The 18,873-nt window shown below is 45.3% G+C and overlaps 2 protein-coding genes across 5 annotated transcripts in view; both read left to right on the forward strand.

Moving 5' to 3' along the window:
• The window catches only part of LOC116504554 (zinc finger protein 585A-like), a 68,567-nt gene that overhangs the window by 34,404 nt on the left and 15,290 nt on the right, over window positions 1-18,873 (forward strand). Inside the window, exon 7 of the mRNA XM_032211641.1 lies at window positions 15,144-15,810. Within this exon, the coding sequence (XP_032067532.1) occupies window positions 15,144-15,810 (667 nt within the window). The remainder of the gene's footprint in view (window positions 1-15,143; window positions 15,811-18,873) is intronic.
• LOC116504550 (zinc finger and SCAN domain-containing protein 29-like) lies at window positions 710-12,939 on the forward strand. 4 transcript variants are annotated; one of them, XM_032211632.1, is made up of 6 exons: window positions 710-844; window positions 4,675-5,429; window positions 7,173-7,272; window positions 9,072-9,154; window positions 10,739-10,865; window positions 12,628-12,939. In XM_032211632.1, the coding sequence occupies exons 2-6, from the start codon at window positions 4,707-4,709 to the stop codon at window positions 12,747-12,749; spliced, it is 1,155 nt and encodes a 384-aa protein (XP_032067523.1). In that variant the 5' UTR covers window positions 710-844; window positions 4,675-4,706; the 3' UTR covers window positions 12,750-12,939. The 4 variants fall into 4 exon arrangements, with proteins under 4 accessions (XP_032067523.1, XP_032067526.1, XP_032067525.1 ...); XM_032211635.1 differs by lacking the exon at window positions 12,628-12,939 and having other exon boundaries at window positions 10,696-10,781; XM_032211634.1 differs by lacking the exon at window positions 12,628-12,939 and having other exon boundaries at window positions 10,693-10,778.

Raw genomic sequence — 18,873 nt, forward strand, 5'->3', positions numbered from 1 at the left:
CTAACAAACTTTTCTTGTCTGGAGCTAGTCTCCAGCTTGTTTACCAGTTGAGGAATGTTAAACGCTAATAAATCTTGAACATCACTTCAAAAGAAAGAATATAAATCAGATTAAAATGCAATCTACCGTATGTTAGTTAACAAATAACAAAACCCATGTTTATTTGCCCCCCAGATTGGATACCCATTTGATTGAAATGTTATGGATTCTCCTGCCTAAGCAGGGGGTTTGTACTAGAAGACCTCCAAGGTCCCTTTCAACTCTGTTATTCTATTCTATTCTTGTCTGAAATGGTGCAGGGTCTCCTGCTTGAGCAGGGGGCTGGACTAGAAGACCTCTAAGGTCCCTTCCAACTCTGTTATTCTATTCTTGTATGAAATGGTGCTGGGTCTCCTGCTTGAGCAGGGAGCTGGACTAGAAGACCTCTAAGGTCCCTTCTAGCTCTAGTCTGATTGAGTGTCCCGGGGTTCAACCTTTCGTCGGGGAAGCCATGCACCTTCACGCCCTTTAGCTCACCCCACCCCCCGTCAGGTAAAAGCCAACTCGGACGGTGCGGCATCCGGCTGCACAACCGCGCCATCACCGAAAAGCGGTGCGAAGCCCACGCAGCACAGCGCTTCCTCCCTAGTTTTTGTTTCTTTCGGGGTGTTTGGCAGGCGGAATCCGAGAGGGGGCGCCCGCGGACGCTCTTCCGCCACTTCAGCGCCGGAGCGCCCAGAGAAGGGAAGGCGGAGCGAAGGGGAAAGGCAGCGCAGCGGGTGCCTGGAGAGGGTTCCGGGGAAACGTCCGGGGGTCCCGCGCGTCCATCCGACGGAGGCGACGCGAAGACGCTCGTCTCCTTGCGGTAGGGGGCTCCTCCGACCTCCGCGGCTGCAGCAGGGCCGCCTCCCCTTTTGCGATTCTGCATGGGGGGGTGGGTGGAAGTAGCCGCTGGCGCAGCGTTGCGCGGGGAGGCCTCAATCCCCCCTCCCACGTTTTGGGAAGCCCTCCTTCCAGCCCCGCCTCGTCCCGTCTCTCGAAGCAAAGTGGGGGGAGGTCTGGATTACTTGCATCGCATACTGCCATTGCATTGCTTACATTGCATTGCATTCCTTACATTGCATTCCTTACATTGCATTGCATTCCTTACATTGCATTCGTTGCATTGCATTGCATTCCTTGCATGTTCAACGGAGCATGCAGCTTGTAGGGGGGGGTGTCTCGGCGCGGGGGAGCATGGGAGGACCTCCACCCTCCTCCATCCTCGCTGTACGGGCTGTCCCATCGCTGCGGAGCTTTTGCCGGTGATGACCCCTCGGCTGGAAGCAAAGCCCCGCTCTAGTCCTTGACTTTTCGGTGGGAGAAGGGAGCCGTATTGGCTTTTGGGGTACCCTTCCTGGAGTGGGGCATAAAAGGGAAAAGTTTATTTATTTATTTATATTTTATTCATTTATTTCGTCAAGCATGCATTGAGATAACATATAAGTATAAACATGATTTTGATTATATGAAATGGAGACGAGTAAATGGAAACATTGGGACAGGGACCCCTTACAAACCTCTTAGGAATGGGGTGAGGTCAACAGTAGACAGTCTAAGGTTAAAGTTTTGGGGCTTTGAGGATGTAACAACAGACCCAGGTTGTGCATTCCAGGCGTTGACCACTCTGTTGCCTGAAGTCATATTTTCTGCAATCGTGTTTGGAGCAGTTAACCTTGAGTTTGTTATCTATTGTGTGCTGGTGTATGTGTTGTGGTGGTTGAAGCTGAAGTAGTCGTCAGATAGGACATCGTAGCAGGTCACTTTATGTACTACGCTTCGGTCAAACCGAAGGCAGCATAGGTTAAGCATGAACCGCACCAACAATTATTTCGGTGGTTCCTATCACCGAGTAGGGTGATGATCAACTCTAAAAGTGGTGAAGGGTTTTGTCTGTCCTACCTGGATGTAGGAAAATCCTTTTTTATTCAGATGGGAAATGGGAGGAGATGCTGCAGCTCTTCCTATGGAGCAGGCGGAGGGTGGGGGATTAGATTTACTTGATTTAATTCGGACGGACACACCCCTTTCCTAGTGCCTTATTATAGTTTTGGTTTTAAATTGGGAGTTTTTGTGTTTTTAATCCCAAATGATGGATTTGGGGAATTGGATGCTGCAAATCCAGTAGATTTGATTGATTGATTGATTGATTGAAATTTATTAGCCACCTAGCTCCACTGGACTTTTGTGGCATACAAAAGATAAAAACAGCTGAAAGATTCAACCAAACAGGCCAGGCTGAAATAACCTTAACAGCAAAATCAACACCATAAAATAGAGCCTATTAAACAAATAATACACAATAATAATGGAAAGATATAAGTGTCTGAGAGAATGTTGCAGAATCCCATCTGGGTCTATCCCTGGGACCTGAGATTTACTCCTCGGTGCTCCCAGGATTATGCAGGAGCCTATCCTCGGTGAACCTCTCTCTAAAGGAATGTGTGCTTTGGGGCTGGTGGTAAATCAGCCCTTGTGCTGACTGACAAGGAGCTGGTTTCTCAGGCTTCAATGATTTCCCTGGCTACTTTTGTACTTGCTCAGCCAACAATCTAAATAGCTGCTAAATTGAATGTATGTCCTTGTTCATTGCAATATGAGGCTACCAATGAGTTCGGGTTTCCTCGTCTGACCGTTCATAATTTAATGCACCATGCCCCCTGCACATGCGCATGTGACCCCTGCCCCGCGCATGGCTTTCTAGGAGCCTGGGGAGGGTGAAAACAGCCTCCCCCAGAGGCCCTCCGGAGGCCAGAAACAGACCGTTTTCCGACTTCCAGTAAGCCTGTTTTTCGCCCTCCCCAGGCTCCAGAGGCTTTCTAGGCACCTGGGGAGGGCGAAAAGCGGCCCAACATGCAAACCAGAAGTTTGGGCCATTTTTCTCTTCCAGGAGGCTTCCCTGAAGCTGGAGCTGAGAGGGCAACGCCTTGCGTGCCCTCAGAAATGGCTCTACATGCTACCTGTGGCCTGCGTGCCATAAGTTTGCCATCCCCTATGGTAACTTCTGGTCCCGGTGAGCGACCCAGATTGGATCCTGCAGTAAACTTACTCCAGACTTAAGACGATAACGCTGTTTTTTTAAACCCTTCTAGAGTCCCAGGATAAATGACGCTGTTAGAGAGAATGAATATCCAGAGACGAATAAAACAGGTTAAACAGGAGCCAGGAAATCATTTCTGATTGAATGTATATGTTGCTGTGTTTTTTATCACTTTTCGGTTCCAAGAATTCTTTATTTCAGTGGATATTCTATTCAAAGCTGATTTACAGGTGTGATGCTAGCTTCTTGGTGAAATCTGGTTTGATGTTTTTTTAACCAAGGAAAAAGGGCTTTGTAAAGATACTTTTCTCATAACTATTATTTTTTGGGTTTTGTTATATTCCTTCATTGATTCCTGTTTCTTTCCTTCATCCACCTATACCATTTATCCCATATCTGGTAGAATTCTGATTCTTCTTTTCCCTGGATTTCTTTAGTTAAGTTTGTCCATTTCAGCCCAATCCATAACCTTTTTTATTATTTCATCTTCGCTTGGAATTAATTTGTTTTTCCATTTCTGGGCAAAGGCAATCCTTGCTGCCGTAATTATATGTCGTATTAAATACTGGATTTCTTTTTTGTATTTCGCAGACATTATTCCTAATAAAAAAAGTTCAGGTTTCCATTCTATTTTAACCCCTGTTATTGCCTCCAGCCAATATTTGATCCTTTTCCAAAACTTTTTAGCCTCCTCACAGGTCCACCATAAATGGTAATATGTTCCGTGTATTGATTCGCATTTCCAACATTTTGGGGAGGCTGTAAAGATACTTTTTGACGTACTACCGTAATGGAACCTGCTCATCACAGAACTAAATTGTGGCCGTCGTTAAATGGGCCAGTCACATAACCAACTTCATTTTGTGCTCTTTTGTGCTGTGGTTATTAAGGGATCCTGGCAGCTGTGAGCACTGTAGTCATTAAGCAAACACCATGGTCATTAAGTGACTCTGTGGTTCAATATAGGTGCCGTTTTGAGCAAAACTGTCTTAAAACATAGTCACGGGACTACAAGAGACTGCAAATATCGATAAGTGGAGCCAAGTTGCTAAGTTGGTACATGTCTTTGGGCAATCTTTCTCATAGTAAAAAAACAACAACACCCGATGGACTCACTTTCACTTCCTTCCTTCCAAGCCGTCTCCGACTTCGTCAGCCTGGGGGCTGCCTGTTTGCCACCGGCTTGAAGCGCTTCCCTTGGGTCAATGAGGGACTTTGCGATGTCCCTGAGACCAGCAAGCCTTTGTCTTCTTGATCACCATCTCTACGGGACGGTTTATGTCCTGCCAGACCGTCTAGTGGCAAAAGTGTCAACGGCCGTCTTGGACAGTCGGGACCGCACATTGTGTTGTCACGACGTTGGCTCCTCCTCTCCCACTAAGTTGGTTCATGTCAATGCGGGGGGGGGGGGGGATTGTCAGAATTGTGAATTTCAGTTGTAAGTAACTTTGAACCGTCACTGAGTGAGTGGCCATAAGTCAAGGTTTACCTGTACAGGAAATACAACCTGTCCTTTTTAAAAATATTTTTCCCCTAAGATTAGTGGGACCTCTAAAATGTGGCATAGTGTTAAACTGATAACCAAATAATCTGCTTCCAATATGCTCTGCCTTTAGATTTGAGAGGGCTAACAGCAGATAAATCGGCAATGGAGAGACAAGTCTTAAACGAAGAAGAAGGACCGGACACAGCCGGAAAACTCCCTTCTGCAATCAAGCCTCAGTTTATGTCCGAACAAGCAGGATGGGGCGCATTTGAGAGGAACAAGAGGGCCCCGTTCGTTGGGATGGAGGAGCGCTGGGAATCGCAGTGGCAGCAGTTCCTCCAGACGCTGCAACCGGTTCATCCAGGAGAGGTCAAGTCCAAGATGTCGGATGCTTCTCCCTGGGAAGATCCCAAGGTCTTCCTGGCCTCCTTCGAGCAGGTGGCCCGAGCCTGCCGGTGGCCTAGAGAAGAGTGGGTGTCCTGTCTTTTGCCGGCCTTGAGTGGAGAAGCCGAAGAGGCTTTTCAGAAGCTGGAAATCGGAGAACGGGACAACTATGGGAAGGTGAAGGCCGCCATCTTAAAAGGGGAAGCCACGAAAACGGAGGCCCGGCGTCAACGCTTCAGGCAGTTCTGCTGCCAGGGGGTGGAAGACCTGCGACGGGTTCAAAGCCAGCTTCAGGAGCTTTGCTGCCAGTGGCTAAAGCCACAGAGACGCTCCAAGGAGCAGATCCTGGAGCTGCTGATCTTGGAGCAATTTCTGGCCAGCCTGCCTCCGAAGCTCCAGAGCTGGGTTCAAGTGAGGAGGCCAGAGACGTGTTCCCAGGCGGTGGTCCTGGTGGAGGACTTCCTGAGGAACCAACAAGACGCCAAATCAGGGCTGTATCAGGTATGTTTGACAATATACAGGCAGTTCTCTACCCTAATAGAAGCCCAAATTTCTGTCCTTAAGTGAGATGGTTGTTGAGTGAGTTTTGCCCCATTTTACAACCTTTGTTGCCACAATCTAAAAAAGATGTGGAGACTCTACAAAGAGTGCAGAGAAGAGCAACCAAGATGATGAGGGCCCTGGAGGCTAAAATATATAAAGAAGGGTTGCAGGAACTGGGTATATCTAGTTTAGTGAAAAGAAGGACTAGGGGAGACATGATAGCAGTGTTCCAATATCTCAGGGGCTGCCACAAAGAAGAGGGAGTCAAGCTATTCTCCAAAGCACCAGGTAGAACAAGACGTAATGGGTGGAATCTAATCAGGTGGAAAGCAAAGGGTGGAACCAATTTCGTTGTATTTAAGTACAATGACAATTAAGAATATACTTATACTTAATCAAGGAGAGAAGCAACGTAGAACTAAGGAGGAATTTCCTGACAGTTAGAACAATTAATCAGTGGAACAACTTGCCTCCAGAAATTGTGAATGCTCGAACACTGGAAGTTTTTAAGAAGATGTTGGACAACCATTTGTCTGAAGTGGTTTAGGGTTTCCTGCCTAAGCAGGGGGTTGGAATAGAAGACCTCCAAGGTCCCTTCCAACTCTGTTATTCTGTTCTATTCTAATTGTTAAGTGAATCTAAAGAGCCGAGGTGGCGCAGTGGTTAGAGTGCAGTACTGCAGGCCACTTCAGCTGACTGCTAACTGCAGTTCGGCGGTTCTAATCTCACCGGCTCAAGGTTGACTCAGCCTTCCATCCTTCCGAGGTGGGTAAAATGAGGACCCAGACTGTGGGGGCAGCATGCTGACTCTGTAAATCGCTTAGAGAGGGTTGAAAGCCCTATGAAGTGGTATATAAGTCTAACTGCTATTGCTATTGCTATTGAATCACTTCAGTGGTTAAGTTCATAACAGGGTTTTAAGTGCATCTGGCTTCCTCATGGACTATGCTTGTCAGAAGGTGGCAAAAGTGGTCACATGACCTGAGGACACAGCAACTGTCATAAATATGAATCAGTTGCCAAGCATCCAAATTTTGATCGTGTGAGCATGGAGATGCTGTAAGAGTCATAAAAAATAATCATGAGGTGGCGCAGTGGTTAGAGTGCAGTATTGCAGGCTACTTCAGCTGACTGCTAGCTGCACTTCAAATCTCACCAGGCTCAAGGTTGACTTGGCCTTCCTTCCTTCCGAGGTGGGTAAAATGAGGACCCAGATTGTTGGGGGGCAATAGGCAGACTTTGTAAACAGCTTAGAGCTGTAAAAGCGGTATATAAGTCTAAGTACTATTGCTATAAGAGCCATGGTGGCGCAGTGATTAGAATGTGGTACTGCAGGCTACTTTTGCTGACTGCCGGCTGCCAGCAATTTGGCAATTCGATTTTCATGAGACCCAAGGTTGACTCGGGCTTCCATCCTTCCGAGGGTGGTAAAATGAGGACCCCGGGGGGCAATAGGTTGACTCTATAAACCACTTAGAGAGGCTGTAAAGCCCTCTGAAGTGGTATATAAGTCAATATATAAGCAATAAGGGCCATTGCTATAACTTGGGGGCTACCCCTACTAATCCAAAACTCTGAGGATTGGTTAATACTGTAGCTTGGTTGACCTTCAACAATCCTTGGGGGACCCCTGAGAGACTTTTGTGTGATGGTGAGCAAAGGAGTCCCGTTGTTGTGAGAAGGAGTGTGTTACTCTTTCAGGGCTCAATGAATGAAGGACATGTCGATTTCTTATATTCAGAGAAAGAGACCTTGGAGGCTGTGAAGCGAGAAAACGAAGAAGTGGAAATCAGCCTGCTGGGTAAGACCACCTGTATAAAGGCATTGGCAATGCAGTAAAAATGTATAAACGATAGCAATGAAAATACACTAAATGTTTAACAAAGAGAAGAGTCATACTATTAACATAGTATTAACATTCAACTACCGTATTGTTCCAAGTATAAGACGCACCTTTTCCCCTCCTAAAAGAGGGTGAAAATTTGGGTGCGGCTTGTACACTGAATGTAGCCCTACCCACCCACCGTCCCCAACCCTTTGGGCGCTGCCTTCCAGTAATTTACCTCCTTGCAGCAAATGGGGAAAATGGGCCTGTGGAGGCTGCAATAGGCTATAGCAATCCCTGCAGCCTGAAACAGCTGATGATCAGGAGGGTGCTTAAACTGAAAGTGAAACTTGCTGTTTGCTCCAGGAGGAAAATTGCTGGGAGGCAGAGGCAGATTTTTTTTTTCTTGTGCTAATAAGGCTGTTTGCTGCCGTGGCACGACAAAACCGCGCTCGACTAAAGTGCGCCCGATTAAACCGCGTCGCTGACGTCATCAACAGGGCGACAACAGCGAGCGCGGAGAAAAGGGCGCTTTAAATAGCGCTTTGAAAGCAAGCCGATTCAAGTTAAGGTAAGGGTTAGGTTTAGGGTTAGGTTAAGGGTTAGGTTTAGGGTTAGGTTTAGGGTTAGGTTTAGGGTTAGGTTAAGGGTTAGGTTTAGGGTTAGGTTTAGGGTTAGGTTAAGGGTTAGGTTAAGGGTTAGGTTTAGGGTTAGGTTAAGGGTTAGGTTAGGGTTAGGTTTAGGGTTAGGTTTAGGGTTAGGTTAAGGGTTAGGTTTAGGATTAGGGTTAGCGGGGTTAGGTTTAGGGGTTAATTTTAGGTTTAGCATTTACAGCGTGCTTTTTTCTCCGCGCTGTTGTCGCGCTGTGATGACGACAGCTACGCGGTTTCGTCGAGCGCCCTTTAGTCGAATGCGGTTTTGTGGTGGAACCGTTTGCTGCAAGGAGGTAAGTCAATAACTATAAATGCCTATAGAATGTTCAAATTATTAGACTTTTTTTTAAAAAACTGTTGTTGTTGTTCTAGATAGCTTAACAAAATGAAGAAGCTTTTTTAAAATAAATGCTTGATTTGAAGAGGCCCCATGCTATTGTATCTTCTTTTAAATAGCAGAGAATAACTATACTTCCAGAAAGCCACATCAATTTTAACAGCATATGTACAAATACAGTCTGAAATATAACACTACAAAAACTGTGTATTGTCTGTACTGTTTGCTGTTTGTTTCAGGGAGGCAAATTGCTGGGAGGCATAAGCAGATTTCCCCCCACCCCCTTGCTTTCCTCCCCCAAAACTAGGTTCGTCTTATACATCGGAGCATCTTACACTCTGAAAAATACGGTAGTTCACATTGGTGAATGTAAATAAGCAGAAAACGGGGGGGGGGAAACTCTTTGTGAAGGACAGAATCTAAAGCAGTTTTTTTCCCCACCTTTGATAGATCTTAGTTACGTTGGACTTCCAACTCTCAAAATTTTGTATAGAAAGCTGAGGAATTCTGGGATTTGAAGCCCAGGAGTCGCACATCTGGAAGTTGCCTGGTGTAGAAACCTTGATCTAAAAGCAATTAGGCACCAAAAATGTAAAAAGTTTGATACACCCAGGTTTCAAGATTAAGGGTTTCCCCACCGCTATAAAAATGATTCCGCAAAGATTCTTGTCTTACTCAGTGCTTTAAAAATGACAAATCTTTTATGCTGTTCTGTTTTCTAACCACCAAAGGGGCAAGGGGGTAAACATGACTTCTTATTGTAATGAGTTGATTCTCACCTTCAGGACATGAAATCAAATCCTCGAGCCACTCCAGCCAATTATTTCCTTCCGAAAGATTTGGGATGGTCCAAACGGCGATGAGAGAGGTGTGTATGTCAACCTTGTGAAACAGGTTGCTTGGTACCAGATTGGGGTGATGGTGGTAAGATAAAGACGTATTCTTGGTTGCTTCTCCTGTTCCTTTTAGATCTGGGTTTTTCAACCTCAGCAACTTTAAGATGTGTGGACTTCAACTTCCAGAATTCCCTGGATGCTCGATGAGGAATTCTGGAAGTTGAAGTCCGCACAAAGTAAAGTCGCCAAGGGTTGAAAAACATTGCTTTTTAGATTAAACAATAATGGGTTTGTTTTATTTTTAGCTAGAATTCCATCTTATTAACTTGTTAGTTGAGAAGAGATGTATTTTCAGATGTGTAAGATTGATGACAGCTTTGCAAGGTAGTCCAGACAAGAAGCAGGCCCTCGACTTAACGGCCACAATTGAGCCCAAAATTTCTGTGGCTAAGTGAGACATTTGTTAAGTGGGTTTTCCCCCATTTTACGATCGTTCTTGCTACAGTTGTTGAGTGAATCACAGCTGTTGGTAAGTTAGTAACATGGTTGTTAAGTGAATCTGGCTTCCTCATTGACTTTGCTTATCAAGTCACAAAAGTTGACCTCCAGGAGACTTCAACCGTCATATATACATGCCGGTTTCTAAGTGTCCGAATTTTAATCACGTGACATAGGAGTTTCTAGGAGCCTGGGGAGGGCGAAAAACGGACCAACACCCAAACCGGAAGTTCGGGAACGGACTTCCTGCAGGGGGCTTCAGGGAAGGGTGAAAAACAGCCCGACGCGCAAACCGGAAGTCAGTTCCCAAACGTTAAGCGGTTTTTTTAGAGAGCCGAGGTGGCGCAGTGGTTAAATGCAGCACTGCAGGCTACTTCAGCTGACTGCAGTTCTGCAGTTCGGCTGTTCAAATCTCACCGGCTCAGGGTTGACTCAGCCTTCCATCCTTCCGAGGTGGGTAAAATGAGGACCCGGATTGTTGTTGGGGGCAATATGCTGACTCTGTAAACCACTTAGAGAGGTATAAAGTGGTATATAAGTCAATATATAAGCAATAAGGGCCATTGCTATAACTTGGGGGCCACCCCTACTAATCCAAAACTCTGAGGATTGGTTAATACTGTAGCTTGGTTGACCTTCAACAATCCTTGGGGGACCCCTGAGAGACTTTTGTGTGATGGTGAGCAAAGGAGTCCCGTTGTTGTGAGAAGGACCACTTAGAGAGGGCTGAAAGCCCTATGAAGCGGTATATAAGTCTAACTGCTATTGCTATTGCTATTTCACTCTCCGGAGGCTTCAGCGAGGCCTCCAGAGGGCGAAAACCACCTGAAAATCTGTTAGCCAAGCGCGCGCATACGCGCTGGAGCTGAGAGGGCAATGCCTCGCGTGCCCTCAGAAATAGCTTTGTGTGCCTCTTGTGGCACGCCTACCATAGGTTCGCCGACACGGGGATAGAAGATCTCTGTTGCTCTTGTGACTATAAACCTATGTCAGTGGTCTGATTTTTGTAATGTTCATTGTTCCAGATTTTGCCGTGAATGTGAAGCTTTACCGTAATCCTGTTTTTCTGCAGCAGAATCTCTGACGGGAAGGTCTTGGCTGCCTCTTATTCTTTATAGGAATTCATGGGCCTCAAGGAGACAGAGGCGTGTTTGCGGGCAACCGAGTGGAAGCCGCCGCAGCCAGTTCAACAACCTGTCGCCTGGCAAGTCCTGCAGGAGGAACATGAGAACTTAAGTACTTTAGGTAAAGGAGAAACAATGCATTGATCCAGCCATCATAGCAAAGGATCCCGTTTTTCCTTTTCGGGAGGTGAATGGCACCGTGAGAACGTATTCAGATGTTCCATAAGCTTCCTTCAAAAGAAGCCAGGAATAAATAGGTTATAATGTATTCTGAGTAATTTTGAATGGATGTGCTCAGGGAGTGGACTTCAAAATTTTTAACAAGGGGTTCACTGCCCGTGTCAGCATTCCAAATATCATGCAGAATTAAATCAGAGTCCAAGGCAGAGCTATCCTTAAAGTTCCAATTTAATAAGACAGACATGTTGGCAACAAACTGTGGAATCCCAAATCTGAAATCTTCCTGGGATTCCACCCAGTTGAAAGTTCATGATCTTATCGCCACACCCACAAATCCATCACATGGTCCAATCTTCTGTGGCCACGCTGGCATCTCCACCCAACTGGTTTCGGTCAGGTGCAGAAGTGCGGAGACAAAAGATGACCTTGGGCTTCTAGAAAAGAATGACAACAACACATTCCACAATTCTAGTCCTTTCTATTCCCCCCTCCCAACTAGTACACTAATAAAACAGCATAATGAAATAATAGCGAGTGTGGCAGGCCAAAGATCTTAAAAATGAATATAACTGCAGGCCTGACAACCCGGTTGCCTTGTGGGCGTGGCCATGGTGGCTGTAGTCTAGTTGGCCTCATGTACTGGCCGGGGGGTGTGTGCCTCCCCTGGAGCCTTCCTTGAGCCTCCGGGAGGGCGAAAACGGTCTCCCCAGGTTCTGGGGCGTGTTTCTGGCCTTCCCAAACTTCCGGTAGGCCCATTTTTTGCCCTCCCCACGCCTCCGGACATGCCTTGCACTTACCTGCATCCAAAACGGGATACATGGGGACTCCTGGGACGGGTGGGGTGGGCGGGGCCAGCCAGGAGTGAGATTTGGGGGTTCTCTGAACTGCACAGAATTTTAGCTAGAGGTTCTCCTGAACCCCTGCGAACCCCCAGCAGAGCCCATCCCACGATGTGCTAGGAAGGCAGTAACCATGCAAAGGATTTTCATAAGATATTTTTTGAACATAGCAATTTAACGTGGCTGTGGGGGGGAAAAAGCCAATCTACAGCGCGGGTAATGGTATGGTTGGTGCTCTACAGCCTCACATTGCGCATCTCCAGATCAGGGGGTCTAGGAAGTTGGCTGAAGTTGGGAGAATTCTGGGAGTTGAACTCCACAAGTTCTTAAAAGTTGCCAATTTAGGAGACTCCCTGCTCTAGATCAGAGTTCCGCTTTGCATTTCTAGCTTTGCGGACCAGTGGGGGGGGGAGGGGACGGTCCATGCAAGTGGCGAGCAAGCGGACATGTGCCTGCCACTGACGCAAATGTGCAAGTAAGAAGGCGCATGCCTGTGCTTGCTGGCCATTTCCATGTCCCAGTTGCAAACCCCTCACGGCCCACAGGTTGGAAATCCCTGCTCTAGATGAAAGCAGGAGTCGGTGTGAATCCTGTAGGAGAGAGAAGAAGGGCACTGTCAAGAACTGGCTCGAGAATCCAAATAAAACTCCAGGGTCATTCCATTTCCAAAAATCTTACTATTTATTGAAATGTGCTACATGGTAATGTCGAAGTAAAACTAACTCTGAGGTTCCCAAATACCAGTTCATAGAATGAAACAATAATTTTCCCAGCCAAATCCCCAATCTCTCACCTAGTCCATCTTCACTTTGTTATGGGAACCATCTGCTTCAACTCAACACCTGTTATGATGTCCTTGACAAGGTTTCAGGCTCTCAGTCTTCAGCGGAATCATAGAAGTTTTGTTTCTCCATCTAACCCATTCTGAAGCAACACCACCATCCTCTACTCTTAATGGCAAGAAGTTGAAACAAAGAGGCAAGTAGCTGCCGAAGTTTCATCCTTGACAGAGACCGTATAAGTGAAGGAAAATCCAGAATACACATGTTTATGAGAAGGGCTTATCATGCCCCGAGAAGACATCCCCAAAGTTTCTAACCTTCTTAGCAAGTAATGTGTTTATTACAGTGTTTCTCAACCTTGGTGACTTTAAGTCCTGTGGACTTCAACTCCCAGAATCCCTGGCTGGGGGATTCTGGGAGTTGAAATCCACAGGACTTAAAGTTGCCAAGGTTGAGAAACACTGGTTTATTAGGTGATGTGTTGTGGCCCAGCAGGAGCCGTTGGAGCTGCAAACAGACTCCGACAGCGAGGGGCCCTATGAGCCGGCTCTGGAAGATGTGGAGGACCCTGGACAGGATTCAGACTCCGAGCAGGGACCAGAGAGGCTGGTTGGCCACCAGGAGGCGCCTGAGGCATGGAGCAGTGGTGAAAGCCAAGGGGAGTTGGTCCCTGACGTCAGGCCCTGGAGCTTTGGGGAGGAGCTAAGGAGTTGGTCTTGGACTCCAGGCAAAGGTGGGCAGATAAGCGCCGACAGCAACTACGCAGATACAGAAGATAATTGGACCCAGGTGGTTGTAATTAGGCTCCTCCCAAGAGAGTATATAAAGAGAGACTTTGGGAGGAGGCTGTTTGCAGGATTCAACTATTATACTAAAGCTGGAGAAGCTCTGGTGTGTATTTCTTATCTGTGGAAGTCTGGGTTGCTGCCAAAGTCTTGTCGGTGTGTTAATTTACTGTGAATAAATTGTCAAGCAGTAATCTTATGTCGGCGTGATTCACCGTGTGGAGGGGGCGGGGTCAGAACAGTGATGTATTTGGACGGCCTGGAGTATGTGCGGAGTTCCTTACAGGTAGTTCTTGACTTAGAACCAGTGACCCTTTGAAGTTACGACGGACCTTCTTAGAACTACTTAACGATCTGGATTCAAAGTTCCAATGGCCGGCCCTTCCCCTTGCAATCATGTGATCACTTTTTGAGTGCTTAACAACCTGCCCATATTAATGGCCATTTGCAGCATGCTGTGGTCACATGATTTGCAAATTCTTTCGCTAGAAACCAGCATTTACTTTGGTTTCTGGCAAAAAGTGCCCATTGTAGACAATACATTTCGCTAAACAACCATGGAAGTTACTTAACCACTGCAGAAAATAATCATAATCATAATCATAAAATCATGCACAGGCTTGCTTAACAACCAGCACAACTTTTAACAACTATAATTCCAGGCTCAGTTACAGTTATAAGTCGATGGCCTTCTGTAATTTAAATATCCACATTTCTGGGGGAGAACTCCTTATGATCACAGAGACAACAAAACGTGTAGTTTTAAAAGAGACAGCAATACAAATCGTCCTCGGCTTACGACACAACTGAGCCCAGAATTTATGTTGCTAAGTGAGGAATTGGTTAAGTGAGCCTTGCCCCATTTTACAACTTTACTTGCCACGTTTGTTAAGTGAATCACTGCAGTTGCTTAAGTGATAACACAGTTGTCAAGTGAGTCTGACTTCCACCATTCACTTTTGCTAGTCAGAAAATCGCAAAAGGGAATCATATGACCCTGGGACACTGCAGCCGTCATTAATGTGAGTCAGTGGCCAAGCGTCAGAATTTTGATCGCGTGACCATGGGGATGCTGCGACAGTCAAAAGCGTGAAAAATGCTCCTAATTCCCTTTTTTTCAATGCTGTTGTAACTTCCAACAGTCACTAAACAAATTGGTGTAAGTTGCGGACTATCTGTATGTTCTTTGTTCACTGGAACGAAAATGACTGTGGTTAACTTTTTTTTTTTTCTCTTCCTCCAGAGAGCAGTTTGGGGACAGAGTTCAAAATGAAGAATTCTGAGAATCGAGACGAGGAACAGGAATCAACATGCAGGAGAGATCAACAGTTTAGTTCTGGGAGTTTGCCATTAAAATTAGAAACGGAGGAAGGTGGTTACAAGTCAAGAAAGCAGCAGCAGAAGCTCTCCCTGGGCTGTGAGAACCAAGATATTCCACTACAACAGGAATTTACTACTGCTGTTACTGCTGAAAAGGCCGCTGTTTCCAAGGAAAATAATATCTCTTTATTCCCCCAATATGATACGAAATACCTCTACCACGTGGAACTGACTGAGGGGCCTTCTACGGAGAAATTGGAGCAACGTCGTGAGAGGTTTAAGGACAGCTACCAGCGTACCTCAAGCACAAATCAAAAAGAGGAAAACATGGTAATTGAGAAAAGGCTTGAAATCTCTGGGAGCCGAGTAGTTCATAACGTGAATCCGTATCCAAGCAGCCATCTTGGAGAAAGACGTAACTCTCCCGAACGTGCCAAAACCAACAGCGGCGTAAACTTGCTCGGCAACATTCCCGCGTGCAAAACCGAAGAAGGGTGGTACGAATGTTCCCAGTGCGGGAAATGCTTCAATAAAGCAAAATACTGGAAGCAGCACCAGAAAATTCACACGGGGGAGAAGCCGTACAAATGTTCCGACTGCGGGAAGTGCTTCAACCAGTCGGGAAATCTGAAGACCCACCAAAGGATTCACACCGGCGAGAGGCCCTACAAATGTTCCCAGTGTGGGAAATGCTTCAGCCACACCAACTGTTTGAAGATACACGAGAGGATTCACACGGGGGAGACCTACAAATGCACTCAGTGTGGGAAATGCTTCAGAGAGACGGGAATCCTGAAGAGGCATCTCCGAATCCACACGGGGGAGACCCCGTACAAGTGTTCGCAGTGCGGGAAAGGCTTCAACCTGATGGGAACTTTGCGGAAACACCAGCGCATTCATACCGGAGAGAAACCTTACAAATGTTCCCATTGTGACAAATGCTTCCGGGAAACGGGGATTCTGAAGAGACATCAACGGACTCATACCGGAGAGAGACCCTACAAGTGCTCTCAGTGTGGGAAATGCTTTACTCATACCAATGTGTTGAAGATACATCAGAGGATCCACACTGGGGAGACGCCATATAAATGCGCCCAATGCGGAAGAAGCTTCAGTCAGATGGGAAATTTGAAAACCCATCAGAGAATTCATGCTAGAGACAACCTTAATATGGGGCAAGATGTCACATTGACGAAAGACCACGCAAATCCCCGCAGTTTGGGGAAGACGACCAGCAAGCCAGAATTTTGAGGAGTGCTCAGCCTCCGCTATATACGTAGTCCTCGACTTAACGACCACAATCTAGTCCTAAATGTCTGTTGCTGAGTGAGACATTGGTTAAGTGAATTTTCTGTGCCAATTTGCCACAGTTGTTAAGTGAATCACTGAAGTTACTAAATTGGTCACAGGGTTGTTCAGCAAATCTTGTTTCCCCTTGTTGGAAGATCACAAAAAGATGATCAAATGATCCCAGGATACTGCAATGGTCATAAGTACGAGTCATTTGTCAAGCATCTGAATATTGATTATGTGACCATGGGGATGCTGTAACAGTCGTAAGTGTGGGTCATAAGTCACTTTTTCCGGTGCCGTTGTAACTTCGAATGGTCACTAAACACTAATCTTAACCGTGGCAGGAATATTCGTTAAATGGGGCAACATTCACTTAACAAATCTCTCACTCGGCAACAGAATTTTTGGATTCAGTGGTGGTCATAAGTCAAGGACTTTGGTCATAGGTGTGAAAACCGATCAAAAGTCCCTTTTTTAGGTGCTGTAGTAACTTTGAACGGTTAGTAAACAAACGGATACAAGCTGAGGACTATCTGTCTGTTGTTTGTGTCCGGCGTTATGAGGCAAAACCAACCAATGAAAATTAAACAACCAAGTTACTTGTTTACTTCCTTTTTTCCAGGAGGAAAAGGCCTCATAGGGAGCAAAGGATTGCATAAGGCAGGGGCCTCCAACCTTGGCAACTTTAAGCCTGGCGGACTTCAACTCCCAGAATTCAACTTTGCTGGCTGGGGAATTCTGGGCAACTCCCAGAAGTCCGCCAGGCTTAAAGTTGTCGCAGTTGGAGAGATGTCGCATCAGGAATACCACGGAAAAGGTTGTAAAAATGGATCCGGGTAATGTGGTGATCTGCTTTACGACCCTTATCACGTGTGACCATACTAACCAGCTTCATTCACGGTCGTAACTTGATTACTACCAGTAAGCCTTTAACTCAGAAAGAAAACTTCAAACATTTTTATGACAATTACATATTTTATAAACTACAGGTAGTCCTCAACAAAGTCCTCAAGGTTTATTTAGCGACCATTCAAAAGTTACGACGGCACTGAAATTAATGACTGACAACCATTCTCCCTGTGGTCACCTGGTCAAAATTCAGATGCTTGGCCTGTGATCCACCTTTGTGACAAGCCAAATCCACGGGAAATCCAGATCCACTTAACAACCGGGTTGCTAGCTTTACAAATGCAGTGATTCACTTAACGACTGTGGCAAGGAAAGTTGTAAAATTGGGACAAACTCACTTAACAAATATTTTACTTAGCAGCGTTGTAGTATAACTCGAGGACTACCTGTCTGATTATTTTCCCTTTTTTAAAACCAGGATTGTTATCCCAAATCACAAAAGCACACCTGTGTAGAAAGAAAAGCATTTTGAAAAACAAAACCAGAGACATCTTGTTCATTTAGGCAGGACTTTTATTTCTCTAGCTAGTTTTGGAGTGGCACTGAGAGAAAGCGTGTCTCTAATGGCACAAACCTGAATTATGCTTGTTGGAACAAATGTCCCTTTTATGTTTCCAAATACTGTATTATGTTTTTATTTGTAAACCGCCCAAAGGTATGCAGGTGAGATGGGCAGCATAAAAATTTCTTACATTTCTTAAATAAATAAAATTAAAAAATTGTAGAATTGCCTTATCTAAATTAATAATAGAGCGCTGGGCTGTATAAACAAGAGGCACAGAATCAAGATCACATGAAGCATTAGTACTGCATTATAAAACCACACCTGGAATACTGCAACCCAATTTTGGTCACCGTACTACAGAAAAGACATTGAGACTTTGGAAAAAGTTCAGAAAAAAAGAGCAACTAAGGCAGTGTTTCTCAACTTTGGCAACTTGAAGATGTCCGGACTTCAACTCCCAGAATTCCCCAGCCAGCTGGGGAATTCTGGGAGTTGAAGTCCGGACATCTTCAAGTTGCCAAGGTTGAGAAACACTGAACTAAGGTGATCAAAGGCCTGGAGTCTAAAACACATGAAGAATCGCTGCAAGATTTGGGTTTGGCTAATGTATAGAAAAGAAGAATTGGGGTGGCATAACAGTATTCCAGTATTTGAGGGGGCTGCCCCAAAGAAGCAATTCACACTGAACTGTAAACATTTATGGAAAAAAAAACATTTCCCTTTGATAAGACGTATAGATGTGCATCGAAAAAGCTAATTTTGTCAGCGTTTACTATTCATTCTGATTTCTAAACTAGGCTAAATCCTTGCTGCCAAAAGCTCACTTGATTTTGGATTACTTGATAGGCTAACTCTTTCTGTACTCAACCAGTTCCCACCACTATCTCTTTCTTCCTTACGAATTGTGCTCTGTTCCAGGTGATTTATTTCTGACACATAACACATGTGACATGCCCAATCTTGAATTTACCTAGCCTTTTGGCTCTTCATACTTGACATATAAATCATGTTTGTTGTTTGACTTTTCGTTGATTCTGTTTCGAATCCTTCCTTCTTTCCTTCCTTCCTTCCTTCCTTCCTTCCTTCCTTCCTTCCTTCCCAAAACTCATGGCTGAAACTAATTCCTCCCTCCCTTCCTATCTAAAAGTTATCATCCATACCACAACAGACTCAAACCAATTCAAAACATTTTCCAGGATTGCTTTTCTTTAGGGGGTTTATGTATACTTTGTCTATGAGGTCATAAGAGGTCACAATTGTATAAATAAAATTTGTAATTACCATAAGAGGCTTCATTTAAAAAACAAGCTCAACTTTTTAAAAAAAAATGCAATAAACAGCAGAGGCCTTCTTAACATTTCATCGTACCGTAGATTTTATCTGCCTTTCAGACTAAAATTGGCAACCAGAGTGTTATAGACCCACTGAAAAGTATGCCATCCCTGATTTGAATGTTAACAAATAAATTGTAAGATTCCAGCAGTTTCCCAGAGCCACTGAAATGCCGAAGAGAGTG

The sequence above is a fragment of the Thamnophis elegans genome, chromosome 2, assembly GCF_009769535.1.
Source record: "Thamnophis elegans isolate rThaEle1 chromosome 2, rThaEle1.pri, whole genome shotgun sequence".
Lineage (NCBI taxonomy): Eukaryota > Metazoa > Chordata > Lepidosauria > Squamata > Colubridae > Thamnophis > Thamnophis elegans.

What these genes read in the sequence shown, in the direction of transcription:
- LOC116504550 (XM_032211632.1), top strand. Translation starts at nt 4,707, where the DNA reads ATGGAGAGACAAGTCTTAAACGAAGAAGAAGGACCGGACACAGCCGGA. An exon ending in CCAAATCAGGGCTGTATCAG is followed by an intron (nt 5,430 to 7,172) that starts GTATGTTTGACA and finishes TTACTCTTTCAG; the next exon opens with GGCTCAATGAATGAAGGACA. An exon ending in TGAGAACTTAAGTACTTTAG is followed by an intron (nt 10,866 to 12,627) that starts GTAAAGGAGAAA and finishes GTCCTTGACAAG; the next exon opens with GTTTCAGGCTCTCAGTCTTC.